At 46.1% G+C, this 10,477-nt stretch overlaps 1 protein-coding gene across 1 annotated transcript; it reads right to left on the bottom strand.

The window, feature by feature from the left end:
• Positions 1-240: 240 nt before the first annotated feature.
• On the bottom strand, positions 241-8,966 carry LOC142488615 (uncharacterized). The gene is made up of 2 exons (XM_075589058.1): positions 6,804-8,966; positions 241-317 (listed from the first exon to the last, which is right to left on the bottom strand). The coding sequence occupies exon 1, from the start codon at positions 8,922-8,924 to the stop codon at positions 7,719-7,721; it is 1,206 nt and encodes a 401-aa protein (XP_075445173.1). The 5' UTR covers positions 8,925-8,966; the 3' UTR covers positions 241-317; positions 6,804-7,718.
• Between the last annotated feature and the right edge of the window lie 1,511 nt (positions 8,967-10,477).

Below are 10,477 nucleotides of genomic sequence, written 5' to 3'. Positions count from 1 at the left end.
TAGTTCACCGAGTGTTAATCTCCTCAGACAGAGAAAGCATAGCTGAGGACTGATTAAACAGGGGCTGAACTATCAGTGAAACAAGTGTTTTAAAAAGCAGGAAGTTGCTCACACAAGGTGAGCTTGTTTTTCCACGTGAGGGTGGAGAGAACTCTCCCGGCTAGGAAGCCCTAGCTGCTGCTGCTCTGCTCCCCCAGTCCTGAGAGGAGCTTTGCTGCTGGGATCAGCTGGGACCCCAACCCAGGATAAAGATAAACATTGCTGCGAGGCTGGACACAGCCTGCTCCCCGGAACCGTGTTCCTGTTTGCTACTGGAGCTGCAACAGATAAGACTTTATTATTACACTTATTGGTTATACTTTGTGTTGCATATGTTTTGGGCATAACCAGATTAGCTGGCTGTCCTGTTAGTAAGGGCTCAAGAAGTGAGTTAGCTTCCCTAACGGGAATAGGCTTTAATTTCTAGGAAGTACTTTTTTAAAGGGACAGTCCACCCGTACTTTATTTTGGTTGTGGCTAATAAACCACTATAGTTTAACGTTTCCCACCGTGTCTAGCGTCTTACTGACCCCGCCGCGAGGCCGTCCTGCCACAATATATATATATTTATATATATATATAATATCTGTACAGTAGTGCTCATTGATCTTTACAAATAACCCCTTTATTGTCCTTGAAACGTCATAAGGGGTTGCACCCTGGAGGCCCTTAAGACGTACGCTATATGTTGTGGAGTTTTTCTAGGTGGCATCTATCTGGAGTGCTGACCTCAAACTAAACAGAAGGGGGGGGGACCCTCCTCTTTCGGATATCACACCGGAGCAAGGAAGCAATCACCTGAGCACTCAGGAAAGCAGTCACGTGATCTATAGTGGAGGACTTTATGGCCAAGAAAGGCAGGACACCAGGCATTGAAGGGGCTTATATACTGAAAAAATTGTAACATGTGAAATAGCAAAACTAACACTGTTCATCATATGTAGAAATCCCTCAGTACCAGACTATCTAGTTGGGAGTAGATATGAGCGAAACACAAACATTTACATTCACATCAAAAGTACCTTTAACTCCAACTTTTGCTTACATTTTTGGCAATTATTTGGGGCCATTAGTGAAAAATTGCAAAAATGGATCAGTTTTGCACAGAAAGAAAGGATACTTTTTTTTGGCAATGTTAATTGACAAATTGCCTTAACTAGCACATTTCATAGCTTTGCAAAGTCCTCAAAAAATGGAGGGCACTTTCACAAACTTAATTGGGGCATCTTGACACATCGTTATCTGGGTTGCCTTGAGCGTATAAGTAAACTGTAGACTGCTGCCTCACAAAACCAAGTGCAAAGTTATCCCCCTCCCACATGGATGAGAAGCAGGAGTAACTCTTAGGACCAAAGTGAATCAATGCTAGTGAAAGGTTTCATTGGTTATATTTGGGTTACTGGTGCCTTTTTATACTCATATCTGACACCTACAGTATAATTTTTATATATATATTTTAAGTTACTTTCTAAACATGGTGAGTGGAGATTTGAGAGGGATTTGATTTCCCCTGGCTGCTTCCTTTTGTCTGCTTGTCACTGTGTATATAACCAGAGCCCTCTAACGTCCCCCTCATCTTATCTTTATTTGCTCACTGATAATGATAAGGGCTAAGAAAATATTTGATTGAGAAACACTTACCCATTAAGGAGTTTCTAAAAAAAAGAATGCAATTTGTAATACAGTTCCAATACACTGAAAGCAACCAGGCATTTTCTATTATCATGGTTAGATTTGTGTAGGTGAAGACAATGAGACTGTTCAAATCTTTACAAAAGGTTGTATTCTGGCCGCCTACATGGATTTCACCTTTAAGTGTTTTAAGAAAATAGGCCAATCAAGCCATGCATTAAACTCATTTAGCTGTGTTCTTGCCCCGTTAAGGAAAGATCTATCAGAACAAAGAAGCTGGACACAGTTCTGAGCTGGAACTAACAAACATATGCATGCTGAATATGCATAACAGGATCACCCGACTGCAGCTCAGGAGAGAAAATGCTAGCAATACTGACTGAACATGACACATGGGAGAGAAAATGCATACATTTCATGAACACACAGCAACTTCTGACTGGAAGTGTGAAAAGACTTTCGAGTTGCCACAGGCATGCAGAAGAACTGGTACATAAATGTGGCAATCGGAATATTCGGGGACTAGTTGAAAATGAGAAAATGCCAGTGAGCGATTTTCTGCACCAACGGGAAATAAATGGTTATCTTCAAAGAGAAGTTCTGTGGACAATAGGAAAGACAGATGCAAACAACGGGGCTCCTCTGATGCTGTAAACTCTCATATATAGAGCAACTGTAGCTTCAATAAGACGCTGAGCAAATTATACAAGTTTCCTTATGACGAATTTAGTAGTAATAACAAAACTAAAATTATAGTGACTATTGGCCATGGATATCATTAATTAAACTATTATGGCAAAATCATACAAATTGTGATATATGATTGACCAACACCCAAAGGTACTTGAAATTTGTGATGAGAACTTGAGTGTAACGTTACTGCATTGTCATATTGATTCCTGTATGGTTGACACCACAACGCAATGTTTGTCCAAGCCCCGCAGCAATGAAGGGGTTACAGAAAGCATGGTTAGGCGATTTAAATATCTGTGTCCTTAATTTGTCCTCCATAAAATCCTTGAGAGATACTCTCATAATGACAGTTTACTTCTAACAATAATCAATCATAGCGAACAGAATCCCCTTTACTAATCGTTAATGTCCCCCATCTGCTGGCGCTCCGCACTGCACTATTTCATGTGTTAGAAATCAATTAGAAATGCTCTGAAATCTAACCGTACATCCCTTCTCAGGCGCGCACATACATGAAAGGCAGACACAAAGAACGAGCCTGCTGGGTAAGGGCTGCGTGTTATTTTCTGTTGATTAAATGTAGAATAACCTCCTAAACTGCAAAACCACCAACTGAAACGCTCTCATTAATCCCATTCTAACAGCCGTGGAACTTCGGCAACTAGCAATAAACATCCCCCACACACTAGTATTTACCACGTATATTTAATCAGCTTTGTTCCCCCCCCCACTTTTCCTCCAAAATAAATTTGGACTGTGGGTTTTTTGTTTAATTAGCAGTCTGAACAATATTTTTATTCAATACAGACGTCATTGTACTTGGAAAGGCAACGTGCAGTAACATAGTTGGTGCAAGTTGTAGATGTGAATGTATATATATATATCTTTATAAAGCGCCATCCAGGTACATAGCGCTTCACAGCAGTAATACACGACATAATAATATAACACACAGTGGGAATAAGTGCTTCATACATAAAAGTAACATTAGGAAAAGGAGTCCCTGCCCCGAAGAGCTTACAATCTAAGTGGTAAGTAGGAAGAACGTACAGAGACAGTATGAGGGTGTTCTGGTAAGTGCGTCTGCAAGGGGGCCATGGTCGATATATATGAGGTGTAAAGGATCAGCCACGGAGCTACCTATATGCTTCGTTAAAGAGGTGCGTTTTTAGAAAGGTCCTAAAGTTGGAGAGAGAGGGTGCAAGTGGGATAATGAGGGGAAGGGCATTCCAGAGGCAGTGAGTGATAAAGGTTTTAGGCGGGAGAGGGCTTTAGATACAAAAGGGGTACACAAAAGATATCCTTGAGCAGAACGCAAGAGTCGGGCAGGTGTACAGCGAGAAATTAGGGTTGATATGTGTAGCCGAGCCCCCCCCCCCTTTCCCCTACCTTAGGTGCTGGGGGAACTGGCGGCTAAGCATCAGAGCCTGTGCGACCGGGGAGCTGCTCCAGTGGTGGCGGCCATCTTGTATGTTCGCGCATGCGCGATGGAGCTTTGCGCATGCGCAGTGAGTGATAGTTTTGGCGGCGATTAGAGGCAGGCTCCGCATGGGATTACGAGTCCAGCAGCCCTAGGGGCTGCTCACCACGTGGGGCCCGACAGCCAATTGGGCTCCAAGGTAGTAAAAGATACAATTGGCACGCTTGGCACCGCGAGTCAGTCGACAGAGGGATAGCAACGAAGTAGTTAGTATCCAGGGAGCAATGCTTCCCTGGACTGGACCAAGGTTTGCCCCTTAGGCCCCAGCTGGGCCCTGAGTCCCTGAGGCCCTGAGTCCCTTCCAGTTTGTGGCTGCTGAAGGGAAGGCTCCCAGATAGGAACACTTCACCTTAGCCCACCACAGTTAGTGCACCGGTGACAGACGCCACGCGGTGTGCGCGACCTGCAGTCTGGGACCAGATCCCAGACACCAGCTCAGAGACTTTTACAAGGACACACTGCAACGGGAGATACCTCAGACGTGGACTGGACGTACCAGGATCAGCGACTTCATGGAGACCTTTGTCATGGGTTCAGATGGATCCTTTGTTGTTCAGCAGTACCTGGGTACAGGAGTGTCCAGGGAAGTATCTACAAGTGCACCAACGGCCACACACACACTGTGGGTAGCGTTACTCCACGCATCTTGGGTGGGCTTGGTTCTGTGGACACCGGGTGGTTAGGTGCCCAGGGCACAGTATCAAAAGCCGCAGAGAGTTCGAGTAATATGAACAGAGTGTAATGACCTGGTTCTTTGGCTACATGGAGGTCATTAGTTATTCTAGTGAAGGCTGCTTTGGTTGAGTGAACAGTGCGGAAGCCAGATTGTAGCGGGTCTAGGAGAGAATAGATGGTGAGAAAATGGAGTCGATGAGCAAATACAAGGCGTTCAAAAAGTTAGAGGCAAAAGGTAGGAGGGAGACAGGGTGATAATAGAAAGACAGGTAGGGTCAGACTTTTTATTTTGAGTAAAATTATAACTCCTGCATGCTTGAAGGAGGTGGGAAAGGTATCAGATTGGAGGGAGGATTTGAAAATATGTGTTAGCGTAGGGATTAGAATAGCCGCAAGAAGTTTGAGGAGATGGGAGGGAATGGGGTCAAGGGGGCAAGTTGTAGAGGGAGAAGTGGAGATCTGTAGCAACATGTCCTCCTGTGTGACATATGAAAAAGTCATGGAAGGCAGAAAGAGAGTTAGGAACAGGAGGTGTAGAATGTGAGGAGGATACAGAGGGGATGTCTTGCCAAATGGAATCCACTTTTGTCTTGAAACAGTCAGCAACATTCTGAGGTGAAATGGAGGAATAGAAACAGGTAACAGATGGTGTTGCTGTATTTGTTTAACAGTGTACAGTAGGTCAAGAAAGAATTGTGCTTGTCATTGCAAATTCAATTATTAAAACAAAGGGGAAGAATAACAACAAGGAAACAATTTAGTGTGATTTATAATGCCTTAAAATGTCTTGGGTCTAAAGAACCAACCCATATCTTTCAATCCAGAAAAATAGCTCAACAGCTCTAATGATTTCCACCACCAGTTTAAGTTCTTTCAAATCTAAGGCTGTCTCACATTTTAATCTGGTCTGTAACTGTTACATACGCCCATAACATATATTTTCTTTAACTGTGCATGCAATGTCTTGTATATAACGTATACTCAGTTAATTTATGTAACTGTATTTGTAACCATGTATTATTTGTCTTAACTCTGTGCCCAGGACATACTTGAAAACGAGAGGTAACTCTCAATGTATTACTTCCTGGTAAAATATTTTATAAATAAATAAATAAATAATCTGATGGAGATAGGGTCCTTCCAATACTAAACCTCTGTCCTTTGTCCACAGCAGATCTCCTCAAATCCAGGGCATTGCCACAGTGTTAGGATGTAATAATATGTACCAAGATTAAGTAACACATAATGAATAACTCCAAAGGCATGTAATAACCCATACCATTCCATTAATGAGGTATTGATGTTTGAGTTCAAGCAAAACCCAAAGGCCATTAACATAGAAAATTGTGCACCATAATTCAAATTAAAAGCATATTTAAAATCAAACACATAATAACATATATGAATGTTGTGCACAATTCCTATGTTGCATTAAATGCCATATATTTCATCTGTGCTTTCATGTCCATCATTTGTGTATCTTTAATTCTATAATCCAGTGAAAGCGAGATAACTGCAGTATTTGTTTTTAACAGTGATACTTCTTCATAATCTTCTCTTAACAACCGTCAGTAAGTCTATGCATGAATCTGGATTTATCTGGTCCCACAAAATAAAATAATATATGAAAATGAGAAGGAAATATGATAATTGGAAAATCAGTGTGCCAGCATAAAGAATACAACCCATGGTATTAATTTTTTTAATGTATTGTAGTGGAGTTTGAGGTCCCTTATAATGGCTAGAGTAGGTTGCTAGCTCTAGGGGTCTTTTGGATTTTAGTGTTACATCCTTTTCTTAGGGTAGATGCTAGGTGGTAGTTTTGGTAACTCTGGGGCCCCCAGAAAGAGTTAGGGGTTGCTGGTATTGTCTGGAACCCTCCAGGAAGGGAGTTATAATCTAAATAAAAGGGCTGCGCAGAGCCAGCACAGTTACAGTTCCTATTCCAGCCTAGTCCAGTAGTTTGCCTAGTTGAGTTTGTCTTCTGGTAATCATGTAGTTCAAATGATGAATTAAGTGGTGTTTTGACGCTCTTGGATAGAGAAAGAGCTGTATTATATTAATACTATTGATAAGTATTAGTGAATATTAGTGTAACGGCTGGACCCCCCTTGTCTGACCCACCCAATCTCACATTGGCCCGTGTGGTCTAACCGGTCCCCATTACAAGGTCGTGTGTGGTGGTGCACCTGCAAGTAACAGGACTCCTGAGTCTCCCGCTTGATGGTATTAGGGGATGTCATCAGGACAGGTAGCTGAGGTAGTGGGTGCGAGTCCAACTTACTTCATGTGCAGCGCCTCCACCTCATCAGGATCTGTGCTTCCGCAGGGAGATGGTCCTGGTGAGGAACTCCTTCTCAGTGGTGACAGCCACTGTTGAGTAATCTCACACTCACACAGTGGGGGTTTCTTTGAACAGGGCATCTTTATTTGCATGGTATGGGCCAGCTGCCCCTCACAGATAACAGCTCAGCCGCTCATCTCTTTGCAGCACTTCATTAGGAAGGTCCCTTTTCCCTAATAGAGCTGCTTTCCACCTTTACTCTCAAAGAGATTCCCCAGCTTCTCTGGCTGCTGTAATCTCCTTTCCTGAGCTGCTTTGTCTCTCTCAACTCCTCTCTTGAGTTGCTCTGTCTGTCAGCTCCTCTAACTCTGTTCACTCTGCTCCGTATGCTCACTGACTCACAGCTAGCAGGAGACACTGCAACATTGTTGCAGACCTTCACGTGCCTCTCAGTGAACAGAGCAGCACAACAACAGGAAACTGACTTCTAACTTTAGGCAGTGCTGTGTCTTATATCACCCCCCCAGAGAACAAACCTGCTCTGTACCACTAAGTGTGGGCACAATGCATGTTGTCACTTCCTTTGGGGACATATGACACCTCACCAGGGTTTGAGGGCAAACCTCCATTGATTGTTGCTGGCAATCCTGCATACTTACCAGGTTTACTGCCAGCATGAGAAAGAGATATGTACACCAATCTTACACTTGGCTACATTCTCCCCCTGGTGGAACCCCAACGACCCGGCTGGGATCTAAATTTGCGGAACCTTCCTTCAGGTAGCACTGCAAAACATAACAACACATTACAGTACATATCTTTTCATAACACAATAACATATACATCCTAACGTAGATGTGTAAGAACTAGGATTACCCCATGCTGGAGTATTCATTCAGGTACTACCATACCCTCTCAAGGTGGCTTGCGCACAGCATGGTCCACTGGGTTTAGAGCAGCAACGCTGTAACACTCTAGGTGACATACTGGACACCCACAATCAGCCCATAACTCTGGCTTGGATGCTAGTGGACTGAGAGGATCATGCCCATACACCTCCCTCAGGCATCTCCTGGAGATGTAGACTATCCCCTCTTGACTACACCACTTCTCGTCTAACCCGCCAGGATCCCAATTTTGGCGATCCCTAATAACTCTTCCTGACAGTGGGGGCACATAGGGGGCTCTCCGGGCAATAGGCACCATATGAGCAACATTACCCAAATCCCCAGATGAAACTCCCAATGTTCCTGGAGACCCAAAATTTGACCCAAGGCTCTTAGGATCACATCCCACCCCAACAGCACGATTGTCATATTGAGGGCTGTATAACATCCTTTGCATAGCCATTTTCCTCCCCAATCCCTCATCAGAGGTAAAACAGTCACCCCAGTCCAGATTTCCCCCAGTCCATTCTTCAGAAGTGGCTCGGGACTCCCCAGACAACCCTTGGCTAGACGGGGACCCATAGGAAAAAGTGAAAGGGGCAGGGGTTTTAACTATGGCCTGGGGTTGGGCATAGGGAAACACCGCCGGCATACGCAGGGCTACGACCCGCAACTTCTCGCTACCTTGCCCAGTACCATCGGACTGGCACTCCGGTTCACTCGCCTCCTTACTCCCAGGCTTCCGCAGGGCCTGCTGGCTCTTCTCGGACCCAGGCAACCGGGTACAGCTGCTTGGCCGAGAGGACACGGCCATCTCGCTGGACTCGCCGCCATCTTGCGTTGGGTTCCCAACCGGAACCTCTTCCTCCAGAACGACCTCCGCCGCTGGAAGTGATGGTTCTGCTCTCTGCTCCGTCCGGGCCTGGGCTAGGCCTTTCTCCGCCATTGCCACCACCGGCGCCTGTGGGGGTTTAGGAGGTTCCTCACCACTCCGCTGGCTTGCGATGTGTTCCTCTGTGGTAGGCCGGACTGGCCGTTGTAGGGCACACGGGCCTACATCAGGGTCCGCAGCCGATGGGATAAATGTCTCTTTATCTTCAGCTTCACTTGTGTGGTCCGCCGGCTGGCGCATCACCACAGCTGGTTGACTACTGTCTTCAGTAGTACAGGATGGGGGTAGGGACATCTCCGCAGGGGAACAGCGTCGGGGCGCTTCGCATTCACTGGTGGCCATCGGCCTGAAGCGGTCCTGCTCCGGCGGTACCAGTGGTAGCGATCCCCCTTCTCCCTGGGCAGTCACCTTACCCTTCGTTGATTCCGTCAGGAATGGTTCCATCATCTGGGGTTCCGGTTTTGGAACTGGATCTGGAGCCGTCTCTGTCATCGGGGCTTGGAACTCCTCACGCTTAGGCAGATAAGGGCTAGACACAAGCTGGTTTGCTCCTTTTGCAAAGAAAGTAGCTCCCCAAACAAGTTCCTTTCCCAGAGATACACAATCAGAGTCTTCACACCTCAAGCTGGTGATTACGTCATTGGATACTTCCCGGAATCCTTTAGGCAATGAATAACAGGCAAAGATCCTATCACCCCTCCTCACTTTATGTATACACGGGCACAAAAGAAAGGGGTAAGTCACTCCTTTGGCCCGCCATGCCCCTGGTAGCTGAGGTTGTGGTTTGCTGCATTCTGTTTCTTTCTTACGGGGAACAGAAGTTGCTATTGGCATTTCAATGTGCTCACTCCCCCTGGTGGACTCTAGAGGAGGGTCTCGTAGACTTGTAGGCTGACCCAGCACAGGGGCGGAGTGAGTCATAGTCCCTGAGGGCGCGGCTCCAGCTTTCGCGCCAAACTCCCCAACAGGGTGGGGTTTTCCCGTTGGCGCCAATCCTGGCCAACAATCAGCAAACTGCAAAGTTGCAAGACTTTCTGCAGCTGGCCCACGCGGTGTCCCAGGAACGCGGGAACCGCCATTTTGGGTCGTATTATCTTTCTTCATCACATTTGAGGTAGCGTTTGGCTGTTTGTATATTGAATGATAACAAAGTCCATTTCGTTCCTCCCATCTAGCAACATTGTCGTCCTCACTAGCCTCGAGGTTACTTTCCCGAGAGCATAGACAGGACAAACCCGGCGCAGCCACGGCTGTCACGCCAGTCTCCAACAGGCTCACAAAAGTCTCTTCTGTAGCTTGTTCTTCTTCCACGCACAGGTCATATGCGTGTTCCTCGTTTGCCCGCCATCCTGGACCTTCTGCGCTCTGTAGATCCTCCATTCTGACGGTTCTCTCTAGAGGAGGGGCACTTTCTACCAAGGAGTGGTTCTGACTCTGTGCTGAACTACTCACAGTGCAGGGGCGGGGTTCAGGGTTTCGCACCCAACCCGGACAATACTCTGCAACAATTTCTTGCACAGTCCTGGTGCTCTCCCGACTTGGCGGGAGCCGCCATCTTAGGTGTGACTCACTGCTTGAGAGAGCCTCCATTCTTGCGGTCGCCATTCTTTTCTCTGTTATAATTTCTGTTATCGCACATGGAGCTCCTCTCTGCGGGGCAGCTGCCACACCGATGCAATAAAATGCCTTGTGCACCACCTTGTGTACCTAATGTAGATCTGACTCGTGTTTGCACTACCTCAGGCTAGGCTCACTCTTTCTGTGTCTACTGTAACACTTTCCTCCAGTCTGTGCTCCTTGGTAAGTGGTCTGGAATGGAGACTAGAGTACTCTGGCTCTTCCATGCAGTACTTTGGGTGTCGACCTACTGTTGGCTAGCCTAGTGCGGACCCTTC

The sequence above is a fragment of the Ascaphus truei genome, chromosome 2 (genome assembly GCF_040206685.1).
Source record: "Ascaphus truei isolate aAscTru1 chromosome 2, aAscTru1.hap1, whole genome shotgun sequence".
NCBI lineage: Eukaryota > Metazoa > Chordata > Amphibia > Anura > Ascaphidae > Ascaphus > Ascaphus truei.
The sequence above is the reverse complement of the archived record's forward strand: the minus strand, read 5'-3'. Positions and strand labels throughout refer to the sequence as shown.